This window comes from Prionailurus bengalensis, chromosome B3, assembly GCF_016509475.1.
Source record: "Prionailurus bengalensis isolate Pbe53 chromosome B3, Fcat_Pben_1.1_paternal_pri, whole genome shotgun sequence".
Classification (NCBI taxonomy): domain Eukaryota; kingdom Metazoa; phylum Chordata; class Mammalia; order Carnivora; family Felidae; genus Prionailurus; species Prionailurus bengalensis.
Window position 1 is genome coordinate 115,355,532 of NC_057355.1, and position 25,221 is coordinate 115,380,752.

At 52.1% G+C, this 25,221-nt stretch overlaps 1 protein-coding gene across 4 annotated transcripts in view; it reads right to left on the bottom strand.

Annotated features, from left to right (window-relative positions):
* The window catches only part of ACTN1 (actinin alpha 1), a 101,251-nt gene that overhangs the window by 23,549 nt on the left and 52,481 nt on the right, over positions 1-25,221 (bottom strand). For all 4 annotated transcript variants that reach the window (XM_043554369.1, XM_043554367.1, XM_043554370.1 and 1 more), the window contains exons 3-8: positions 21,310-21,429; positions 14,453-14,539; positions 12,033-12,120; positions 11,439-11,517; positions 7,399-7,480; positions 5,213-5,298 (exon numbers count right to left, since the gene is read on the bottom strand). In XM_043554369.1, coding sequence (XP_043410304.1) covers positions 5,213-5,298; positions 7,399-7,480; positions 11,439-11,517; positions 12,033-12,120; positions 14,453-14,539; positions 21,310-21,429 — 542 coding nt within the window. The remainder of the gene's footprint in view (positions 1-5,212; positions 5,299-7,398; positions 7,481-11,438; positions 11,518-12,032; positions 12,121-14,452; positions 14,540-21,309; positions 21,430-25,221) is intronic.

Sequence of the window (25,221 nt, forward strand, 5' to 3'; positions counted from 1 at the left end):
CAAACTGGCAGACTGAGTGAGAGATAATCCATTGAGCCTCAGGAGCCTCACCCATCCGCAGAGCCTGTTGACGGACTGTTCTAGGATCAACAGAGGCTCCTTTTGGATGCCGTCTGGGGGACGTTCCCAGGTGGGCCACCTGGGGACTTTTTGCAGAGACCCACCTCTTTCCCAAGCTTGCGGCTCAGCCTGCCCCACTCCTAGGTGGCTTCACCAGCAGAGACTGAGAAAACCACTCATTATAACCAGGAAATCTGTCTTCGGAAAGAAAGCACGGGCATCATGGAACAAGAGAGCTTTCTTTAAGAGAGCTGTCTGCAAACTCCATCTGGATTGCCTCTGCCCTCGAGGGACAGCCCAGCTTCCACGGTTACCATTAGGAAGGAAGCAGACTCCTGGAACCCAGATTTAACGTTAGGGGAAAAAAGAAAAAAAAAAAAAAAGGTAGAAACCTCAAGACCTTGACCCATCTCTTTCACTCACTGCTTAACTCCCTCCCCCAGACTGGCAGTCTCACCCTTTACAAAGAAGGGTTCAGTCATCCACCACCACCAGCCCAGGAGGTCACAGAGACCACGCAGGAAAGACCAACGTGGTAAGGCCTGAAGGACATAATCCCTGGGGTGGAAGGCAAACGGGACTCTTGAGCGTGGGACCCAGGCTTACCCTAGCATCCCACTTTCTAGTTTTCTAGAAACTGTTTCTTCCGTGGCCACAAGAACGCCATCACCATGAGGGATTTAGGAGAGAGGTACTTAGCACCACCAGCTCCTAAAGAGACTGCCCAAAGGAGAGATTTGTTCTAGGGGAGGAAAGATTCATTCTCTGAGAGAAACAGAAATTGAAACGCCATCAGAAAAACAACCGTAGGAGAGTCCTGGCCTCGGGCAGTTCCCGCAAGAGGAGATGGGCTGTTCCAGAACCCAAGAAGCAAAACCAGAGTGCCCAGGCCTTTCTGATGTTGGCAGAATTTGCACAAGGGGTGGAAGCGTAAATATCGTAAATGGGCTGAGAAAATATTTTGTAACACTAGGCAATAAACACACACACAAAAAAGGGAGACTTCTAGAAATCTGCATTTGCCTTCCCTTGGTTTATATTTTCACAACTTACTTTAAGTTATATTATTATACAGCTTAACACAGAACAATCTGTTTGGCTTTATATTAGTAACTTTTTTTTTTAAGTTATGGACTCTTATTCCTGGAGTACTAATAGCTATCCCAACTGAAACTCTGCAATCCCAAAGCCACACTGCTGTGCTAACACGCAGCATCGAACTCGCTGGTACAAGGTAGTTAATTAAGGTAACATCTAACACCCAAATGTGGCCAAATGACGCACAATGGCTCTGCCACCCACAAGCCGCAGATTCACACGAATGCCACAAAAATGTCATCTGTGACCTTTTTAGTCGAGAATTTCCCAGATCTATCTAGAATTGCCCATTTCCTTCCTCCCACAGCCTAGCCTCTCCCTGTGCCTAAGTCAGCACCCAGCCCCAGTACCCCTGCCAGCCAGGCCCGCAGGCAAAGGCACGCGGCCTGCTCCCCGTCTCTGGCTCCCCCTGTGCTCCTCACCCCAGGCAGAGGACCAGGGCTAACTCGCTGTCCCCTCACAGGCTGACCTGTGACATCTCGAAGCTGTCACACAAGCTGTGACCACCTTCCTGATCTTTGCCGCACTTTCACTTGAGGACCCCTACTCCACCCTTAAGACCCCCAAGACCAGGTGCCTCCTGTTCAAGAAAGCCTCCGTGTGGTGCAGCCCCGTGGCCCTCCCCCCCTGCCCGTCCCCTGCTCAGGCCCACAGGACAGCAGGCACTGACTAGACCGCAGCCATTGCTGGCTTCCAGGTTTCAGGGTTTCCCCAGATGGACCATAATCCTTCAAGGGCACAAATGGCTGTTTCCTTCCCTTAGGAGATTCACGATGTGACAAAAGCAAGCAAGGGGCCAAGCGAAGAGATGCAAACGTCACCATCTACTCCTGAAAGCATCCAGAAACACCTGCAGCAGATCTAGCCTGTGCTTTAAATGGCTGTTTCTCCAACATTCCCAATAGACCGTAAACTTTAAGGCACAAACTACATAAACAAAAATCTGGTGCTTTCTGTTGATTCTGAATCGACGCGGGGGACGAGGAGGGCAAAGGAAAACTGAGAAAGAGTCAGAACCCAAACCAACATGTCAAACAGAAGTCGGTCCTCACCTGACAAGGAAAACCAACGACGCGCCCCTGTGTGGGTGCGTGGACGGCCACACGCGCGCGCACACGCATGCACACGCGTGTACACGTGTGCACGCGTGTGCATGCATGTGTATACCATCGTATGGTGCACGCATGTATGTACTGAGCATGGGTTTCAGAATATGGCCCCCCACTGGCATCAGACACGGAGACAGTCAAGACACGAAGAGTGTGTGAGTCGGAATGAATCGTCCATCTTCCAAGGAGAGGAGGAAGCTTCCCCTCCCCCTGGTCTGCTTGGCTCTAAGCAGTTGCCTGAATCCTTAGAAGTGGTTACGGGCAACTCTAGGAGAGGCCCCCGACCCAGGACATGAGGTGAACGCCACCGCCCCCCCGCCCCCAGCCCCACACTGGTGACCTTGTCCTCGAATGTGGACAAAAGGAGTGTGAAATGGTTGCAACAAGGATGAGAGGGAGGGAAGAGGGGCGTGGGGAGAGGTGGTATGAGATCTGGGAGGGAGAAAAGCAGGCTGCTAATGCACACGCACATACGCACACGCACGTGCACACACTCTCGCACACACTCCCGTCCGAGCATTATCATCAGCCAGGACACAGGGAAGGCCAGTGTCGGCAGGCGTGAAGCCCAGGAGAGGACCCCTGGAGGGGCAGGGGACAGAGAGGAGGAGCTGGAAAACCCCAGAGCAGAGAGCAGTCTAGCTACAGAGGCGGGCAAGCAGGCCCTCTGTGGTTATCAGGGCTGGGGGGGGCCCACCAAGGAAGGGGACAGATGCTGCTCACAACCTGGCTGACAGGTGGGGGCTCAGAGGGGCCAGAAGAAGTTGACGAGAGAGCAGCAGCAGAGGTGGGACAGAGGGAAACAGGAGGAAGCAAGAGGCAGGCCGGAGAGGAGGTTGGAGGGGGCTGGGGATCCTGGGAGGGCCAGGACACCTGTGAGTCACGGAAGCCTCCACGAGGGGCAGCTCTCCCGTCTCAGTGCCAGTGAGGCCTGCAAGGAAGGCGAGGAGGGTTCTGGTGCCCGTCCAGCCAGGGGACGGGGTTGCTACAAGCCCACGTGCCTCTGTGTAACTTTTTAAAGGCACCTCTTCCCAAGGCATTCCTATTGGAAAACTGTCATACTGATCTGTTAGAGAATATTGTTACTGCCATCTGCAGGATTCCTTCTGTAACAAATATCCAAATCTCCATGGTCTATGGTGCACACATGGCAGGCTTGTGGAGTGCGCAACCTGCACCACGTCCGTGGCAGGCCTGGTTGGGAAGGGCTCTGAGCCTCTGGCCTGGACACCAGGGAGAAGGCAGGAAGGCTTCTCCCTGCCCTGTCTGCTGGGTAATTTGAAAGGATGGTTGTGACGGAGCGGGAAGGAGAGAAAATGAAGGGGCCCTGAATGTTTAAGGGAATAGTTAGGAAGCATAGCCCAGAGCCATATCGCTTGGGATAAGGGCTCTTGACTCAGGGTCCAGGGAAGGAGCTGAGACCACGAGCTTCTTTCCCATCTGTGACCTCCACTAAGCCCAGTGTGCATGGTCAGAGACACAAGGGGCCATCCAGAGGCTGGGGCTCTCTGGCGTCTTCAACCGGCCAAGGTTCAGAGAGCACCCTGCCCTCCTACAAGAGGAGGAGGGGCTGCAGCCCCACGGACTGCTGCCGGAGCATCCAGGGAGGAAGGAAGAGGTGGGTGGAGGGCGGCAGGGAGAGCGGGCGAGGCCGAGGGAGAGCTCACCTTCTGCGCACCCAAGAAGGCGTGGCAGTGACATGAAACATTAGGTCACATGGCCTTCCCATCCTTAGCGTGCCTACACATCTGCACAGAGAAGGAGAAGAGGTTGAGAGGAGAAAGGGAGCAGCAGCACAGAATAAACCCAAACAGCCGTGGCGGACAGGGAGAATGCAAGACAGACGCACAGACAGCAGATGAGGGAGTGGGCAGAGAGAGACGAAATGAGATGGTGGGAGGAGAGAAGGGTGAGGAGGTGGAGGGCACAGGCTGAGACAGGAAAGGGAGAGAGAGAGCAGAGGGAAAGGCTGGGCAGAGGTGGGAGGGGGGAGCGCCCCCATCATGCATTTGGAGACAGGTCACTCAGACTCCATGCGGAGGGTGGGAAATTGGCCTGAGCACATCCAACCTGATGTGACAGGTCCACGGCTCGACACCGTGAAGGCCCAGCCTGTGGTCCTGTCAACCTGCATGTTGTGTTTCCAGGGTCCTGCCTGTGAGTGGGGTCTGGAAGAGAGGCTTCTGCTGCCTGAGCTAAGCCTGGTAACAAAAATATTCAGCGCTCTTTAGTTGTGGTACCCTTGTGCAGTGTGCAACCCGCACAACTGGACTTTAAACTCAGGCCTCCCTGAGCAAAACTGGGCCGGGACATTTGAAGGGGGCTCACAGCGGCCCACCTCCTCCCATCCCCCTCCAAGGGGCTGTGCTTACGTCTGTAAATACAGCATGCAGAGTGACCCCACATGTGGGTCCCCGGCAGGATACAGAAGGCATCAGGGCCCGAAAAAAAAGCTGTGGACAGATTTGCTACATCATGCCCACGAGTGGGAGAAAGGCGGGGGGCTTCACGACACCTTTGCAAAACAGGTCCGTGAGGACAGGAGACGCCTCCCTAAGGGAAGCCCGGCTGCTGTGTTAAAAAGCCTGTGGCTTCAACAAAGGTGGGCGCGGAGAGCTTCCAGGAGTCCAGAACCCCCAGGCTGATTCCACACATGCAGCTCTTCCTGCTCAAGCCAGCCCTCTGGGCCCCAGAAGGCGAGCTCGAGCCCAGTCCTCTCAGAGACTGCAGGGGAAGAGGAGAAGAGGAACAGAGGGGCAGGGCGGGAGAGGAGCCGAGCGAGAGCAGCACGCCGCGTTGGCACCGGGAGCTAACTCTACCAGAGAGACGCGCCATCCAGACCCTGCTGCCAGGGAGAGGTGGGGTGGGGGGGCGGGGGCGCATGGTTTGGGTCCCGGCCCGAGGTGTGCTGCACAAGGAATGAGGGGAAGGGGGGGGGCGGGTACCTTCTGGGCTCCGGAGAAGGCATGGTAGAAGCTGGACACGTAAGTCATGATGGCTTTCTCATCCGGTCGGGCGGTTCCGACGATGTCTGTCAAGAAAAATCTGGAGTTAAAAGCCAGCTGGCGAACACATGATGCACTTCCTGATGTGATGCGGAAAGAAGCTTGCAGAATCACCAAGTCTTCTGGGCCACAGGCTGAGCCTGAATCTCACCAGCTTCTGGACTCAGCTTCCTTCCGCTTACAGGAACATGAGAGGTAGAGGGAGGAGAGAAACAGTGACCCAAGGAAGCAAACAACGAACCCAGAATGAGGAACATTCCACGAGCAGCTGGCCCCGTCTGTGCAACAAGTTTCACGGCAGGAATAAAAAAGGGATGAAGGAAGGAGGGAAGTACTACAGATTGGAAAAGACATAAGAAATAGAACTAAACGCCAAGTGCAGACCTTATCTGGATCCTGGTTAAAACAAACCAACTCTAGGGGCGCCTGGGTGGCTCAGTCGGTTAAGCGCCCGACTTCGGCTCAGGTCATGATCTCACGGTCCGTGAGTTTGAGCCCTGCATCTGGCTCCGTGCTGACAGTGTGGAGCCTGCTTCGAATTCTCTCTCTCTCCCTCTCTCTCTGTCCCTTTTACACTCTCTCTCTCTCTCAAAATAAATAAAATAAACTTGAAATTAAAAAAAGGAGTTGGACACTTAACCAACTGAGCCACCCAGGTGCCCTACACAAATATGATTTTTAAGGGAATTCTAAAGTATCTTTTATTTAAAATGCTGCTTAAAAAAAAAAAAAAAAGCAACTAAGGGGTGCCTGGGTGGCTCAGTACCTTAAGCATCTGACTTTAGCTCAGGTCATGATCTCACTGTTCAGGAGTTCGAGCCCCACGTCGGGCTCTGTGCTGATAGCTCAGAGCCTGGAGCCTGCTTCAGATTCTGTGTCTCCCTCTCTCGCTGCCCTGCTTGTGCTGTGTCTCTCTCTCTCAAAAATTAAAAAAACAAAACAAAACAAAACAATAAAACTCTAAAAAGAAACAATTGGGGAAATTTGATTTTGAATTAGGCAGTCAATATATCAAGGATTTACAGTCGCCTTCCTAGGCATGACATTTGTTTTATGGTTACGTAAGAATATTTTTAAGGTATGTGGTGGTGAAATGCTGTGATGTCTGGGATTTATTTGATAATATTCCAATGAAGAAAACAAAAGGGAAAAAAACTGACAAAATCTATTTTTTTGTTCTTTTTTTTTTTTTTTAATTTTTTTTTTTTTCAACGTTTATTTATTTTTGGGACAGAGAGAGACAGAGCATGAACGGGGGAGGGGCAGAGAGAGAGGGAGACACAGAATCGGAAACAGGCTCCAGGCTCTGAGCCATCAGCCCAGAGCCCGACGCGGGGCTCGAACTCCCGGACCGCGAGATCGTGACCTGGCTGAAGTCGGACGCTTAACCGACTGCGCCACCCAGGCGCCCCAAAAACTGACAAAATCTAATTGTTTTATCTATATGCTGGGTAAATGGAAGTTCCTGCACTATCCCCCTGCTTTTGCATATATTTGAAAATGGCCCCAGACACACATTGTCACAAACTATCACCTCTCCCTCCCATTCTCCGAAGGGCCCATTCATCTTTCTAAAAAGTCACTTGTTTTTCTATAAATGCCAGTTGTCCCCTCCATTTCCCCTACAAGTTGGGTATGGATATAGACCCCCAACTCCTAACCACCCCATGAAGGCCTCATCACCGAGAGCTCTCATGTGTGTACACACGATGCACTTGTTAAGAGACCTCTGTTTGCTTTTCTCCTGTTAATCTGTCTTTTGCCAGTCTAATGTGCAGGATCCCAGCTGGACAGCCTAAGAGGGTAAGGGGAAAGATTTTTTCCCTTGGCTACAACAACAGAGGAATGTGGTGCCCCACCCCAGCACCCTCTACCTCAACTCCAAGACAGAGATGAGAACCATCTTTAGGCAGCTGATGCAGAAACGGCCTCAAAGCCCTTCTCAGCACCAGCTAGCCTCCCCTCCAAACCCCAGGGAACCGAGGAATCCCCGGCGGCAGGTGACCCCCAGGCTCCCCAGATGAGGTCCCAGAGACCAGACCTTTTCTCTTCCCACCTCGGGCTGCCGGGCCCCACCCTTCCCGGGTGAGAAAAGGGCCAGAGGCACAGACAGAGACGCCTTTTACCTTCAGCATCCAGCATCTTGGGGATGTCTAGGTACTTCTCTGCCACATCAAAGGCTGTGTTCAGATTTGTGAGTGGGTCATCCTAGAGGGAGACGAGGATGAAGGCATGTGAGAGGCCCAAGAAGTCACTGGTTACCCCCATGCAGGTGACCAAAGACTGGGGGCACAGAGGGGACTTCTGCAGTCCTCTCTCCCCCAAGGTGTGGTCCTCAAGGTCCAGCTCTGTGTGTACAAGGCTCGCTTCACCTCCAGGGCTTGTTGTGTGGGCGGTTAAAATGCCATCTTTCCCCGTCAAGCCTCAGTTTGCCAGAAACAGGATGGAGAGGGGCGCCTGGGTGGCTCAGTCGGTTGAGCGTCCGACTTCAGCTCAGGTCACGATCTCGCGGTTCGTGAGTTCGAGCCCCGCGTCGGGCTCTGGGCTGATGGCTCAGAGCCTGGAGCCTGCTTCCGATTCTGTGTCTCCCTCTCTCTCTGCCCCTCCCCCGTTCATGCTCTGTCTCTCTCTGTCTCAAAAATAAATAAACATTAAAAAAATTTTTTTTAAAAAAGAAACGGGATGGAGAATACTGGCCTACAGCCCAAGAAAGAACTGCTAGGAACTACACGCTGCAAGCCGAGCACAGGCCTGGGCATCGTCCTTCTTGGCTCCTGGCTTCAGTTCTGCCACCAGCCGGCAGGACTGGTACGTAACCCGAGCTCAGCTTCCCCAGCTGTTTTTCAAGAGTTGGACTAGGCTCCCTCAAGCCCCTCCGGTGCTCACATTTCACAAAATCTGAGGGCACCTTCGCACAGCCACAACCTTTGACTATCCTGGCTTCTGCCGCCACATCCAGAAAACTCACTGGGGACTGGTGAGGACGTGGAGAAATCAGAACCCGTGGGCACTGCTGGTGGGAATATATAATGGTGCGGCCCCTGTGGAACACAGTGTCCTCCACAAGTGAAGCACAGGGTTCCTTGTAACCCAGCAGGCCCACTTCTGGGCATATCTCCCGAAGAATTGAAAGCGGGGACTCAAGCAGACGTGCGTACCCCCGGATTCACAGCAGCATTATTCACAAGAGCTAAACGGTGGAAATAACACAAAAGCCCACTGGCACATGAAGAGATAAACCAACTGTGCGATCCATACAACGGACTCTTACTCCGCCTGAAAAAGGAAGGAAGGAAGTTCTGACACGCGGCACAAGCAGGGTGAACCTTGAACACATCGTGCAAAGTGAAACGAGCCAGACACAAATATCGTACGATGCCACTTACACGAGGCATCTAGAGTCAGATTCATAGAGTCAGAAGGTAGAGGCTGGGGGAGGGGGAGGGGAGAGTGATGGTTTGGCGGGTTCCGAGTTGGAGTTGTGCAAGATGGAGAGAGCCCTGGAGGCGGAGAGTGATGGCGGCACAGTCAGGTGAATGCACTGTCACCACCCCATACGCCTCGACGCAGTTAAAGCTTTTAGATTATACGTGTTCTGCGTTTTTACGTACGTTACATTTTATGTTATGTACATTTTACCACAGTTAAAATAATTTTTTTTTTTTGACGTGGGAAAACACACAACCCAGTGATGGGAGCTCCTTGCTGACCCTCCCCCCTCCACGTCTCGGTGCCCCCTGGTTTTGTCAGCCCGGGACCCCGTTTCCCCATTTGCTACGATGAGAATCACAAAGTTACAAAGAAATCAATACATTCACTCCGGATACTTTCAGGAAGAAACTGCTTAAAATAGAGAAGGTGGAGTCTTTCTGGGAAAGCTTCTGACAGCTTCCAGAATGATTTAAAAACCACTGCCAAGCAGTGAAAGTCACTTCCGTCCAGGGCCTCAAGCAGTCCTGCACACCCGCCTGCCCCACTCGATTCCCAGGGACCGCCAGGCCCCCGTGCCCACCTAAGGCCACAGCAGGAAGAGCTTCCCAGTCAACAGCCCATGGCTCTCCTCTGTGTCCCAATGCCAGCTGGCTCTGGCAACCTGTGCTTTCTGGAAAGCATCCACACTTCAGTGGGAGCAGGTCTGTGCTAGGATTTGGGCTGGATTTTACTGATGCTGCTGAATTAAGGAGAGGGGAGACAGTGAAACGGGGAAAAAAGAAAAGACACACGGGGGTGGGTGGCTGGTTAGGTATCAGACCAAGGCCCCTAGACCCTCACCTCCGGAATGGCTGAGGCTCCTGGAGTCTGTGGAATGGGGGAAGGGACTATAGTCACAGCCAGCAGGACCCCACTTTGTATGGGGTGGCCAACAGCTCTGGATTAAGTGGCTGTCACCCCACACACTGCCATAGGGATACATGCACGCTTGTCACCAAAGCACATCAGGCAAACAGTAAGGAGGTATGTGATGATGCCTCTTAAAAATATTTTTTTTTAACATTCATTCACTGAGAGACAGAGATAGAGCATGAGTGGGGGTAGGGCAGAGAGAGAGAGAGAGAGAGAGAGAGAGAGAGAGAGAGAGAGGCACAGAGCCCAATGTGGAGCTCGAGCTCACCAACTGTGAGATGATGACCTGAGCCAAAGTTGGACGCTTAACCGACTGAGCCGCCCAGGCGCCCCAGTACGTGAGGGTGCCCCTTAAAGCAAAAAATCACTGCTTCTAGGGTTTCTCGCCTCAGCTCTGTTTGATGTGGCCACACAGCGTTCAGGTAAGTTAGGGGGTTCTCAACCTGATTTTCTTCCTTGCAAGGCAGCGGACTTAGAGTGCAGGGACCCTCCTACCCATTAAGAGGGTAGCTGTCCAAAGCCACGTGCAAGAGCGGGGAGGCTTTCTCTCCTTCAGCAGGTGGGCCAAGAGCCCAGCCTCAGGCTTTGGCCTGACTTAGAGAAACTGGAGGGGGTGGGAGTCTGCTCCTTTCCTCCCCGACACCCTGGAAATGGAGGGCTTGACACCATCCTGGAGTTCCCAGAGCAGCTCCCGTACCGGCAACATCCAGCCTTACTTCTGGGGGCACAGGCCAGATGGGGGTCTTCACGGAACACTGTGCTCTCCAAGTGTCAAGGTCAAGTGGAGAAATACAAGAAGAGCCATTCCTAGCAGCTGCCTTGTCAAGAGATTCACACACATGGACAGGTGACATTCCAACCCAAGGTCTAGATCATCAACTGGGGGTGTGGGAGGGCTCCAGGGGTGGCCTCTTGGTGCTGGGATGGGCTGACAGGGAAGCTGGTGAGTTGAGGTCAGAGTGGTCCCAGACAGGCCTCTCCAAGGTCTTGGCCAGCCCAGACACCAGAACCACCTCGAGGTTAGAAACACAGCTCCCACGCCCTGGTCTGCTCCACAACACATACGTGTGCTCAGGAAAATCCACCAGCTTCATGTCAAGACCCTAAGTGAAATCAAGAAGCAGCTAAAGAAAATCTCCCACCCATGGGGCACCTGGCTGTCTCAGTCGGTTGAGCATCCAACTCTTGGTTTCGGCTCAGGTCATGATCTCATGGTTCGTGGGTTCAAGTCCCGAGTCAGGCTCTGCACTGTCAGTGCAGAGGAATTCTCTCTCTCTCTCTCTTTCTCTGCCCTTCCCCTGCTCGTGCTCTCTTTCTCTCAAAATAAATAGAGTTTAAAAAAAAAGAAAAAAAGAAAATCGCCCAGCCAAACGTCAACAGTGACAGGGACCTGCGGGGACCGTCCAACAGCAACTCTTGGACACGGACGGGGGTAAATGCCTCTAAGAATATGCAAACAGCTTAAATTTAAAATATTATATCCACTTTACAAAACCCAGAAAATAGAAGGGGGAGATGCCGATTAGTGTTCCAATACCCCAACAAAAGGCTGCAGGGGTTCGGACATTCTGTGAGCTGTTCGGGTCAGCAAGTACATGCGTGCTGTGCACAGAGGGTACCCCAGCGGCCCTCACAGTGAAGGTGTTTTTCTCTTTCTCTTGTAGGCTATCTCCTGGACTAGTCTAAGGAGACCAACCCCCCCCACCCTTACCATGGCCATGGACCCTCAGAATAAGGGCCCAGTCCTGCACTTCACCCCCACCCCCTGTCAGGGACCCAGCAAGAGGGCTCTGGCAGCGAGAAGTCAGGGAAGCACACATACCTTCCGCAGCTTCCCATAGTCAATCAGCTCAGGCCGGTGTCGGTGGATCAAGGCACAGAAGCCGAGGCCGTCCTTCCAGCTGCCCAAGGGAGAGAGAAGGGTGGGGGGCAAGCTGGTGAGTAGGGCCGGGTTCTAAGGGTAAAGCTCTAAGCAAGGATGGCGGGGGGTCCCCTCCTTTGTACCAGAGGTGAACCCACAGTGCTTCGGAGCAGGAGTGAGAAGACAGGATGGGAAGGCACACTCCTTCTGGCCACAATCCCAGGCTCTGGGGTCAAGATTCTATGGGGCGTGGGACGTTCGCACACCTGTCATATCCAACTATCCTCTCCGCCAAGGTCTTTGTCCCTCCTGCTCTGTTCCAGTGCCCTAGGCTGGAACCTACAGGACACGCTCCTTGGGGAGCTCTCCAGCAGCTGGGGCGTCGAACGAAAGTGCGTAGAAGCAGCCACATCAAAGGGTTTGCGGCACACCCTGAGATAGCAGCTTCTTCCCCAAGGACCCCTGCTCTGTTCTGGAGCTGAGGCTAACCCAGCCAAAGGGGCCTGGGGGAGCAGCTGATGCTCTGCAAGAGCCCCTCCGCCCCTGGCCACTCACCTTATGTGGAAGTTCTGGATGTTGACGTTTTTGTAAGGGGCGGTCTTTCTCTGACACCACAAGAGCAGCCCCTCCTTCGCGGAAGTCTCTGTGAGGAGGGAGATGAAGGACAGAGAGGTCAGTGGGCTGGCTTGGTGGGGGGAGGGGTGTTGGTTCATGGGGAGGCCCCACCATGACCCCAGGGTCCGTACAAAGACCCCCTAGATGGCAACCCTGCTGCTTCCAGGCCATCAAGTCTGTTTCCTTGACAAAGTCTGAGTAGCTATTTGAGAAACAAAGAAGCAAACTAGGCAGCTTTTCAGGGCTGGCCACGTTACACATTTAAACACTGAGACAATGACCTTTCAAACTTTCAGGTCTCCCCCATCACTCCCTGTTATTCAAAGACACGGGAGCATTACAAAATAAATCAGCAAGCTGTATCAGGTCTATGTTTGATTGGTCTATGAAATCTGAAGTCCCAGAATCTCCAGACAGGGGTACATAGTACATAGGCCATGCAGAGTGCACACAGCTCTATGGGGCAAAAGCATTAGGATCATCTAAAACATAAAGTTGCCTTGTATTTAATGCACCACTGCTGCACGTGTGAAGCAGACAGGTGCCTGTAAGATAAAGCAGGCGGGTATCTGAGGGGACCCCAGGAGCTCCCAACACAGAAGGGCTGCAAACGACACTGCCCCCACGTGTTCACATCTGTGAATTGCAGATACGGCACCCAGCAAAGAGGGTTCATGGATGATCTCCTTTCCTTTCAATTCACAAAATGGACTCTAAAATGACATCAAATGACTCCTGCAAAGATAATATTTCAAGCACAAGCAAACAATTAAAAAATCAGCAAAGCTAATGCTTCTACTCAGCTCCAGCTTTTCATCAGCTATATTACAAGATTAAAACAACGACAATTTAACCAGAGCTGACAAGGTCAGCCCCAAAGAATTAAACTAATCAGGGCGCCTAGATGGCTCAGTCAGTAAAGCATCTGACTTCCGCTCAGGTCATGCATGGTCTCGTGGTTTTTGAGTTTGAGCCCCGCGTCAGGGTCTTTGTTGACAGCTCAGAGCCTGGAGCCTGCTTTAGATGCTGTGTCTTCCTCTCTCTCTGCCCCTCCCCTACTCGTGCTATGTCTCTATCTCTCTCAAAAATAAATAAATACTTAAAAAAAATCAAACTTATCAAGAAGGCAACTTGAAAATGGATTTATATCCATCATTACTAAAAAGAACCATGTTCAAAGTGACTATTGTGGACACATTTTTAACCACTTCAGCCCTAAATACCAAGTCTCTATAAATCAAACTTAGACCTTCACATGGCTGTATCATCATGTGTCAAACCAAGATTTCTATAAGCAAACAATTTAATCTGCATTATTCTCATTAAAAAAATTACTTTGAATAAAAGTCTTTATAAGATTCCTGGGCCATAGAGGCACCTGGGTGGCTCAGTTGGTTAAGCATCCAACTTGTGGTCTTGGCTCAGGTCATGATCTCACAGTTCGTGGGTTTGAGCCCCACAATGGGCTCTGTGCTGGGAGTGTGGAGCCTTCTTGGGATTCTTTCTCTCTCTCCCTCCCTCTCTACTCTTCCCCTGCTTGTGATCTCTCTCTCAAAAATAAATAAAGATTAAAAAAAAAAAAAAAGATTCCTGGCTGATAAAATGAATTTAAATTATACATTTTAAAACGTATTTTTTTAGTGATCTCTACACCCAATGTGGGGCTCAAACTCACAACCCCAGGATAAGAGTCACATGTGCCAATGACTGAGCCAGCCAGGCGCCCCATGAATAAAAAAATATTTAAAAAATATTATCTCCGTGTCATCTTTTTGAAATTTGTTTTGGTATAGGTTTCATAATATGAATTCCAATACACAAATATAACTTATTATAAAATGAATACACGCATATCAGATATAAAGCTCAGAAACTGCTGGAGTATGGAACCAAAAGTTCAGAGCTCCCAGCCCCAAACTATGGTGGCCTCTTAAAGATCTGCGAAGTGGCCACCAGAGGGTGCTGTGGGAGCAAAGTGGAGGACCTGGGGTCAACTCAGAATCCCAAGACACTCCCTCCACGCTGCTATCTCCCTACCTTTTTGGATTTAACAGCCCACAAACCAGGTGGGGTTTCCAGTTCCCCAGAGCAACCTCAGGCAGGCTTAGCGTCAGGGGGATTCCCCAGGGGCCAACATACCAGTGGAAACCAGAACCCCAATCAGTTCTTATTTCTCTACAGACTAGGAGGGAGGGCAGATAACAGCAAAGGGTCAGAAGCCCAAGATGCGGCCCATGATTAAGCCCCCATTGCCAGGGGTCAGGGAGTTCTCCAGGCTGAGTCCAGGAAAGAAGATGTGATGGCAAGGGCAGGGGAGTGGAGGGGGCTCAGGGACTAATGGAACAGAGCAGAAGACCCACCTTCCACAGAGATGTCCTGGATGGCGAAGCGGAGGATGATGGTCCAGATCATGCCCAGGGTCATTTTCACGTTCCCATCCACGATTTCTACAGAAATGGCATCAGGACATGTTAGGATGGCTCTTGGCAGGGACAGAGTTAAAATTCCCGGAGTGCCCACATCCATGGGTGTACCATGTAGTAAATCAAGGACCACACAGCTCCACTTCTAGGGAAAAGTGGGTATGGGTTTTTAAAGTACAACCAGGTACCACAGGTAACAGGAGAGAAATCTATTTGGAGGTGACCCTGAGCACAAGGCAGGTGTGATCAATTCCAATGGGGTACATTTGGGAAGGCAAGAGAGAAGGGGGTGTCTTCACCAGCCTGACAGAGAAAAGGGAGATGTTTCTAAATCATTGCAAATGTTCTGGCAATTCTATGAGTCAGGGAAGTCTGGGCGATCACAGCTCTCAAAATAGCCACCCACACCCAAAAAGCCAGTGTCCACATCAGAAGATAATCAACCCAGCAAACACAGATCCCTAACCCTCACCTGCTTCCAGACCAGGAGACAGTAACCCGGCCCCATGGCAAGGTACTCTCAGCTAAGAGTTTGGCATCCAAAGAATATCTTTTTTTTTTTTTCCAACCTGAAAAGCTAACTGTAGGACAAACCTACCAGAACCATGAGAAGGAGTAAGTTCCAGGAACTCCCGATATCCTGAGCCCGTGTCCACTAGGGTCTGCTTCCCACAAACCCCTTAAACAAGAGTAGATTCCATTAAGGAGATGACATTCTAAGATTCTAACATCTTACCCCCTCCAAAGTGAGGGCAAAACTGCATGTTGCCACATGACCAAGAAGGTACAGAGCAGTGTTGCTGCTTCCTGGCGGGGGGCGGGGGGTGGGGGGTAACTCTGTGGAGCCTGCATGGGGGGTGGGGTCTAGAAGGAACAGTGTCCACGTCGGACAGGGGACAGGATATAACCCTTCCTGCTAACGACGGCTTTAAATGCCCTTCCCAGAGCCCCAGATACCCGCGGGACACAGACCCGAGCCGGAGGACCTGGGTTAGAGACAGACAACTGAGTAGCATATGACCATCTTCTTTAACAGGTAAGAGAGCCAGCCAGCTCTTTGCAGAGCATGCTGGGGGGAAGTAGAGGCAGTTAATCAGTCAGGAGTCAGTTCATAAAGATTTGGTTTTTTAAAAATGCCTTTTCACTAGTGACTTCCGATGGTTTAATATCTGTAACGTTTAAAGAGTTTATACAGGGAGAGCACCTGGGTGGCTCAGTCGGTTGAACGTCCGACTTTGGGTCAGGTCATGATCTCCCGGTTTGTGAGTTCGAGCCCCACATTGGGCTCTGTGCTGACAGCACGGAGCCCACTTTGGAGCCTCTGTCTCCCTCTCTCTCTGCCCATCCCCTGCTTGCGCTATCTCAAAAATAAATAAAACATTACAAATAAATTTAATTTTTTTTAATTTAAAAAATAAAAGAGTTTATATAAATTGATAAGGAAAAAAATCTAAATTCACAATAGGCAAAAAACATGAATAAATACTTCACAAAATATGAAATATAACCAATTTATAACCATGTTCCTTCTCCCTGTAATTAAAGAGATAACATTTTCCCAGCTACTAAATTAGCAAAGTTAAAAAACAAGGAACACACACCATGATGGTAACAAGGCTACCACACTGTGGCTAGAAGTATAAACTGGTTGAAAAAAACACTTTCTGGGAAATAATTTGGCAACAGGATCAAGCACCTTGAAGTTGTTCGACTTTTTCACGGTGAAATCCACCTTTAGGAATCTGTCCCTAGCCAATGATCTGAAATGCAGAGTAAGGTTACTGCATAAAGGAGTTTGTCGTAGGGTCATTTATCATGGCCCCAAGTTGGAAACTTCAAGAATATACCAAGTTCGAGGTGTGACTGAGTAAATCCCCAGCCCCTGGCACCCCCATGCTCAGAACCTCCATAGCTTCCCACCTTACTTGGAGTCAAAGCCAGTGGCCAGTGAGGTGCTCACGGTCCCCCCATCTCCTCCAGTCACATGGCCCCCATGTGACTTGTCCCTCACCTCCCTCCCATCTCCACTGCATCTTCTCCTAGAAACCTCCCACCTTACTCCCTGCTGGGTTTTTCCCCTTCTGACGCATGTATGTGTGTATTTTCTCTGTTCCCCTTCCAGAACATAAGCTCCAAGGGGGGAACAAGTTTTCTGTTTTGCATCGCTGCTTAGAGCCCAGCACGGTGCCTGGCACAGAGAAAGCCCTCCATCAACATTTGCTGAATGAATGAATGAGTGAATGAATGAATGAATGAGTACTGGAGGTCACTACACACATGTGGGTGAGTGGGTGGTGGTCACCCAGGCCTGGGGCTGGGAGAACATAACCGCACTCAAGCTCCTCCAGGGCAGGACCCAGGTCTGGGACAGAGCACAGCTGGGCTCAACAATTAACACAGCCACTAAATATTACATTCATGACTTTTTAATGACTTGGAGAAATCTTTGTAATATGGAAAGTGGAAAAAGCAAGTATGAAATTTCAGGGACGGTGTTTCAAATACAGGGGGCATTTTTTTAAAGCCTAGAAGAGGCTCCAGTGGTAACAGGGCCACGTGACCTTCCCATCGGAGGAGAGGCCGCTACATGGGTTCCCGCCTCTGCCCCAACCGTGAAGGCCAAACACCCGTGCCTCCTGCTGGCCCGGAGCTCAGCACCCTCCCAGCACTAAGGGAGACAAGCTCAGGGAGACAGAGTGCCTTCTTTCTTGGGTTTTGCCTGCTTACTCCTCTCTCCCTCCTTCCTCTAGAAACCCCCAGGGAGTTTTGCTCCCTGAATTCTCATACCAGATCCTTCGGGAAAGAGGAGAGCCAAGTACAGGCAAAAAGGGGGGGGGTGTTAACACCCCATGCACCACCCCAGCCTCAGGGCCCACTGGCTCCCTGTCCCACCCCAGAGAACAGCCCTCCCCAGAGGAGCCCCAGAACAAACCCTTTTCCCAGGCATCTGTATGTTTGGAGCAGGGACACCCCATCTCACCAGCAGGGGGCTACCACGCATGCTGGGTCCAAAAGGAGGGTCCCAAGGCCACCACTGGGCCCTGTGGACAAAACCACAATGACAGACTACAATGTGTGCCACGGGTGTGGGAAGAAGCGGCACGTTTCTGAATTTCTGGTCTACGGCCAGCCAAGGAGCTGCTCGCATCCTGCATTTACCCTCTGCCCCCACTCCAGGGATGCGGTCGCCTGCACACGATTCAGAGGGCAGAATGAAGACGTTCCACCTGGCAGAAACTAGACCTGGATGTCACCACCTCCCAGACCGATGCTTTAGTTACTGCACCCACTACCCCCTCCACCCTGAGGACACGTGAGAAATCATCAAGAGCACCGCCAGGCTCTTGGCCCCCAAAGCCATCAAGCTTTCCCTGCCCAAAGATCTTAACATAAATCCTTCCGGGTCCTCTCACCTGCTTAAATCCCAACCACTCACCTAGGACAAGCCTCAACTCTATGAAGTCTGGGCACTAAACCAAGTCTGGTAAAGGAAACCGTGAGGACCTATCCTAATCCCTCCGGGATGTACGGAAGTTCCCTGCCTTCGGCCTCCATCTGAACACCTTCAGGGTCAGGGGCCATATGCCCCCCCCCCGCCGGAGAGCACCCATTCCATTCCCGTGGGTTCTGCCCATCGTGCAGAATCAGCCTGCCCAGGGGGGCTCCCGGGCCTGGTTCTGCCCTTCAGGGCTTGACCGGAGTCTAGTCCTTGCACCACATGATAGTTCTTTAAAGGTCTTGCCCACGCCAGGCCTGCTCCCCTCGGCCCAGAATGGCTCCTCAGGGCAACCAGCAACACCTCCCCCCACCCCAGCCCAGCCCCCAGGAGAGCTCATTCCGGGTGATCCCCTCCACCGCGTTTTGTTATATAGTCTACAGCGGTAAACTTCATTTCATTAAAATAAACAAAGCCCACATGTGGCCTCGTCCAGTGTCCTGGCACAGCAGGGCAGCCATCACAGCATGATCTCAGTGCTCACCGTGAAACGGGAGAGAGGATTTCAAAGCGGAAGGCTCAGCCTGAAGCCCTGACTCCTGCAGGCAGAGAGAAGGTAAGGATGATCTCATTTTAAAGGACCCTTTAAAAATCTTTAGAGGAGGGGCGCCTGGGTGGCTCAGTCAGTTAAGTGTCCAACTTCCAGCCTGGGTCATGATCTCATGGTTCACAGGTTCGAGCCCAGCATCTTGTTCCAGATGGCTGATGGCATGGAGCCTACTTGAAATTCTCTCTCTCCCTCTCTCTGCCCCTCCCCTGCTCAGGTGTGCTCTCTCTCAAATAAATAAACTTTAAAAAATAATAATAAAAATATTTAGAGGAGTGAGCCCATGTGAAAAAAAATTGGAAACTGCGGCCAGCTTGGTTAACAGACTTCTGGGAAGGCCAGAGGTGCTGGGTGGAGTTTGAGCCAGTGTCTGTCTTTGCTCTTCACCCCCTGCTGGGGGGAGCACAGCCAACCTGGCCCGCCACTTGGTCGCTGATGGGACAGTCCTATCCTTGGCCTCCAACGGTGTCCGGAGTGACAGGAAGAAGTTCAGACCTCAGCTCTGGAGCCCGAACCCCTGGTTTCAAAACCCTAGCAACGTTTGTAAGCTTCTGTTGCCTTGACTGTAAAACGTGGCCAGTGATACCCACCCTACAGGCCTGCCCTCAGGTCAAAGGGGATATCCCATGCAAAGCATCCTGTCCACAACCAGGAAAAGAGTCAGAACCAAGTGCTATTCCCTCCCATCTGCCCTGTCCCTCCTCCCCTTTGGACTTCAGAGTTTAAAAAAAAAAAACAAAAACATTTTTTTGTTGTTGTTAGATAGCTATTAAATTTTTCTTTCTAAAAATCTGGATGTCTGGCTTCTTTTAAAACACTGAAAGATGTGGCGATGCTGGAACCCACATTCCCAGAGAGCAACAAACGATGAGAGATGCATGGCAGGTGCCCCGCTTAGAAGGACATGCCTCCCAGTTCTCCACAATCCCCACCCATCCCTACGGTCATCCCTGACCCACCTTCTCCATCCTTCACTTCCCGGCCCCAGGGGACATGTGTGGTTGCTCCAGACCAGCTGAGTGCCATTTTCTTTGGTTTCCCAGCCCTGCTTGGTTGAAACTTTTTCTGCCACGTCTTTGTTCCTCCCTAACAGACCAACCTACTCTTTTCTTTTCTTCTTGTTAAAAAGCAGAGAATACGTCCCCACTCAGAAAACCAAGTACCCTGCCGTGTGCAAGTCCTTCGAACATTTACTGAGTACATACTATGTGCATCACACTGTGAGGAGCCGGCGCCACACGGATGTGGAAGATGCAGTCTTGGCTCCACAGCTGAAGGTGTGCCGGGCCACACGAGGCCCTACCCATGACCGCTCAAGCATTAGCTTGAGTCCCCAGTAAGGCAGGGGATGGCAATATTTTTCTGTAAAAGGCCTGACAGGAAATAGTTTCAGCTTTGCAGGCCATATGGTCTCTGTCGCAACTATTCTGCCAATTGTAGCGGGAAAGCAGACACAGATAATATGCAAACAGACAGGTGTGGCTGCGTTCCAGTATTTACAAAAACCCGTGTCAGCCGCATTTGACATCATGGGCTACACTTTGCCAACACCGTGCTAACATTTGTGTTTGATGTAGCAATATGCAATCCCTCAATTTCTAGAAAAGAAGGGCGCCAGGGGCTTTAAATTCATCAACCAGAAGAGAGATCTGCTCCTGTGATTTACTGGAGCAAGTCCCCCACCCTCTTTAAGAAAAGGCTGCTCTCCAGGGGCATCTCTCTGGGGTCATGCAGACCGGGTCTGAGTTCTGGTTTTGCCATTTACTGCCCTTGGGACCTTAAGTAAGTTATTTCATCTCATCAGGGCATCCGTTTCCTTCTCCTCAAGTGAGGATAACTGGGGCCACCAGAGAGGGTTAAATGAGATCACTGGTACACGGGGCTTTGGCACACCCCCTCCACAGCGTATGTGCTCAGCGATCGCAGCCGTGCACACACCTTCAATCGTGAATGAATGGACGGAGACTCTTTCCATCTCTAGATTTCTGGTGCTGCACGGCAGGTGCCCGCTGAGTCCCGGCTGAGTCCTTGGGACACAGTCCTGACACGGCCTGGTTAGGGTGTCCTATTCTAATCACCTCCACCCTCCCCAAATCCTTCAGAGCCGCCCCAGTGCACACAAGAAACTGCACTGCCTCTTCTAAACCATTAAGAACAAGCTAATAACAATTTACACTGAGCTTTAAAGTTGTTGTTTTTTTTTTTCAAGTGAAGAAAAAAAAGAGTCAAGAAGCTAACAGGCAGAAGAATGCTATTCGGAATGTCCCTGAATGTCCCGGAAGGCTTCTGGACATCAGTCTTCCCGGGACTCTGTGGGGCCTCGGGGCAGCCCTCGCTGTCCAACCCAGTCCGTGTCTGACACTCTCCAGGCAATAGGATTCCCCACCCCGGGCAGCAAAGTGCAGGCAGGCCTTCGGGTGAGGGAAGTAGCATTCCGCTCACACGGGACCCCATGGCACCAGGATTAGGCTAGGCGTGTGGAGGAGGGGCTGGCACTGGGGTGAGGACCAGGGAGCTGGCCCTTGGCTTTCCAGGAGGCAGACCCGGGGGTGGGGGGCACAGAGACTGGATGGAAAGCGTATTTGTTACATGCAGAATCCACAGGTCGACCAGATGGAGGTGCCGGCAGCCTCACTTTCAAATGCCCCTAGCGATGCAGGACCCGGGGAGTCAGGGCAGAAAAGGCCAGGAGAGCAGAGAGCAGAAACTCAGGCTCCGAGAGGAGCCAGCCCACCAGCAGGCCTCACTCACCTTCGGCTCCAATGGACACGAGCTTGACTCCCTTGCTGGCGATGAAATCCAGGGCCTTGTTGACGTTGGAGATCTTGTGCACTCTCATTTTGCCTCTCTCCGGCTTGGCCAAGCGCTCCCCTGAATACAGACCGAGAGGGAGGGCAGGAAGGGTGAGATGCTGTTTCCCAGGACCCGGGCTGCTGCTCTCACGACCCCCTCGCCTGGCTGTGAGCGAGGGCCACGCTGGCAGGAAACAACAGAGAGAGCCGACCCTGCCTCTTTTCTGCCACTTCTCAGACCTGAACTGCTTGCCTCCACCCAGCAGATCTGTAGTAAGCCCCCCCCCCTCCCCAATCAGGGACTTGGCTGGGTGCTAGGAATAGAGGGGTGAATGAAACCGTTTCCTGCCTTTGTGCACTTACGGACCAGGAGGAGCTTCAACAGAGAAACACACAAGTATATGCAAATGAGCAAACACCAAGAAGGATAAATACTTAACAAAAGGATGCAGAGGAGCACAGGAGGAGGACAAAGGGCTTAGGGAAGTCAGGGAAGGCCTGTGAGTGGGAGGGCAGCCAGGCCGGGACAGCAGGGAGTGATGTTCAAGGCAGAAAAGGAACAGCACATGCAAAGGCCCTGAATCCCTTCTAGTCTGGAACGTTTGGCCTGGGAAGGTGTGTCGGCACTCTCGAATATTCTGGAAAAGTTCCTGGCGTTTGAATGGAGCTGCCCACAGCCTCCCTCTCTCACTTGAAACCGCTGCCTCCGGCAGGGACATCGTTGGCTTGGCTCCAAGTCAACCCCCACCCTCACTCCACTCCCTCCTCCAACTCAGGTGTCAGGCTCAGAAGCTGTGGGGAAAGGATGGTGCCCCCAACAGCCCACTAAGAGCACTTTCGGCTCAGAACAGAGGCACTCGGGGCCTTCTCGAAACTATTTGAAAAATTCATATGTCTAACACGCGCGCCCATACCGGGGGAAGGGCACAGAGCAGTAAAGTCTCTAAGAGGCCAGGGGCACCAAAGGGCTGAGAAATACCGTCCTAGAGCCCCAGACTCAGTACGCCTGCACCTGCCACGGTCTCCAGCACAGCCAGCTGCACACCCCTCCGTGCCACACCAAGCACGTGAGCCGCCTGGCTGAGGGAGCTCAAGGGGCTGGGCGGCCACAAGGTCAGAGCAGCGCTTCTGCAGGGGGGCTCCCGGCCCCCCAGCTTCTAGGGAACAGACTTCCTGCTACAGATGGGATGAGGCAGTTCCCAGGGAAGCACAGCTGGGCTTTTGTGATTAAATCAAGACTTTCCACTCGCGGCCGCTGCTCAGCCTCTCCAACAAGGTACCCCGCCGTCCTCCCGGGCGGATGACACGCCACATCTTCCCACAGGATGGATGGAAGTGGCACTCCATCCCGCCACCCCCCCCCCGAAGGCCCTCCTGCTAAAGACCCAGCCGTTAGGTCCCACCAAGCCCGGGCTCCCCAGCCAGCTGACGGCTGTGCACACCGGCTGGAACAGGACGGCGGAGGCGGTCAGGCCAGCAGTTCTCGAGCTTCAGACACCCAGCCTTCACCTGCCTCCTGCGTTTCTGATTTAGGAAGTTTGGGGCGTGTTCCGGGAATCTGCAGGCTGACAAGCAGTCCTGTGGACTCTGGTGTGGGTGGTCCAGGGACGCTTCTCAGAGAACCTCTGCAGGCACTTCCTTCCGTCACTCTATCCACCTCAAGACACTCAAGGAAGAAAAGGCAACGTCTCAGTGACTCCATTTCTCCCACTCCATGGGAAGAGACAAGCCCGCTTCACGGACACACACCGGTCCCGTTCAGTGGGGACACACTGGCAGCTACACAGAAAAGCCCAGTTCAGGGCATCCGGTCACCCTACTATTTGCCAAGCATCACCTACATGCCGAGTACAATCTGAAGCACTTGAGACACAAAGATGAGACCATCCCTGTCCCCAACAGCTCAGGGTAGAAGGGGGGAAAAAAAACCAAGTGAGCCAAAAATGATCATGCCACGGGGAAACTAACACAGTAGAGGAATTAATGGGGTGTGACAGGAGCCCAAAGGAGGGCGGCCACTCACGTGGTGAAAGCCTTCCTGGAGGGAAACCCCGAGCTGAGTTTTAAAGAATGCAAAAGAACAACACCAGGTTTGTTTAAATGAAGAAATGCTGAAGAGGAGGCAGGGAAGGATGCTCTAAAAGGCAGTTAAAGGAAAACAGTATGGCAGTTCCTACAAAAAGTTAAACATAGAATTACCATATGATCCAGCATTTCTACTTCTAGGTTTATACCCCCAAAGAACTGAAAGCAGGGACTCGAACAGACATCATCCACTCATGTTCACAGCAGCATCTTTCACGATAGCCACAGGGTGGAAGCCGTCCGTCCAAATGTCCCATCAGATGAGTGGATAAGCAAAACGTGGCACGTACATACAGTGGGATATTAGCCTGCCAAAGGAAGGAGATTCCGACACATGGTACAACACGGATGAGCGCAGAAGACGTCACGAGGAAATAAGACAGCCGCCAAAGGACACGTGTCCTGTATGATTCCACTGTTATGAGGTGCTGAGAACAGGCAAACACACCGAGACTAAAAGAACGGTGGCTTCCAGGGGCTCGAGGGAGAAGGGATGGGGGAGTTAGTGTTTAATGGGCTTGGAGTCTCTGCATGGGATGATGGAAAAGTCTAGAGATGGATGGTGGTGATGGCAGCACAACACTGGGAACGTACTGACTACTTCTGGGTACAATTAAAAATGTTCAAAATGTTGGGGGCATGGGTGGCTCAGCTGGTTAAGCTTTCGGCTCAGGTCATGATCTCACAGTTTCGTGAGTTCGAGACCCGCGTCAGGCTCCATGCTGATGGTGCAGAGACTGCTTGGGATTCTTTCTCTCTCCCCCTCTCTCTCTCCCATTCTCTCTACCCCTCCCCCACTCATGCTGTCTCTGTCTCTCTCAAAATAAATACTTTAAAAATGTTCAAAATGCTAAATTTGGGGCGCCTGGGTGGCGCAGTCGGTTAAGCATCCGACTTCAGCCAGGTCACGAGCTCGCGGTCCGTGAGTTCGAGCCCCGCGTCGGGCTCTGGGCTGATGGCTCAGAGCCTGGAGCCTGTTTCCGATTCTGTGTCTCCCTCTCTCTCTGCCCCTCCCCCGTTCATGCTCTGTCTCTCTCTGTCCCAAAAATAAATAAATGTTGAAAAAAAAATTAAAAACAAAAAAAACCAAAAAAAACCAAAATGCTAAATTTTATGTTATGCAGATTTTACCACACACACACACACACACACACACAATTCCCCACCCCACCCCCAATGCACAGATTTCACCTGCAAGAGGTTATTTAGAAGTATTGGGGGGGGAAAAGTCAGTTGGAGCTTATGCAAAAGCCCAGAGGGTTTCCAGAAAGCATGTCATTGGTGAGGACTGCATGTCTCTTGGGGTGGCAGAGGGTCTGAGGTCTGATACCTTTTTGGGAAGTTAGTTGAAAACAAAACAGGTGCCAGCTCACAAAGGATCCTTCAAGCTATGCTATGGAATGCGGGCCGCAGGCTTCGAGCCCTGGGGAGGCACTGAAGGGCTCTGAGCAGGGAACAGGGAGACCATATTTGGGCCGTCAGATGGTCCCTCTGGCTACGCTGTGGGTGATGGACTGCAGCGGCGGGGAAGGAGCCAGGTGGGGGTTGCAGGCCTCTGTGGACCACCTAGGTGAGAGCTGACCCAGGGCCACACTGATACCACGGTAGCAGAGGTTAAAAGGATAAGAGAAAGGGGCGCCTGGGTGGCTCAGCTGACCGTCCGACTTCAGCTCAGGTCATGATCTCACGATTCGTGAGTTCGAGCCCTACACTGGGCTTGCTCCTGTCAGCACGGAGCCTGCTTTGGATCTTCTGTTCTCCTCACTCTCTGCCCCTGCCCCGCTCT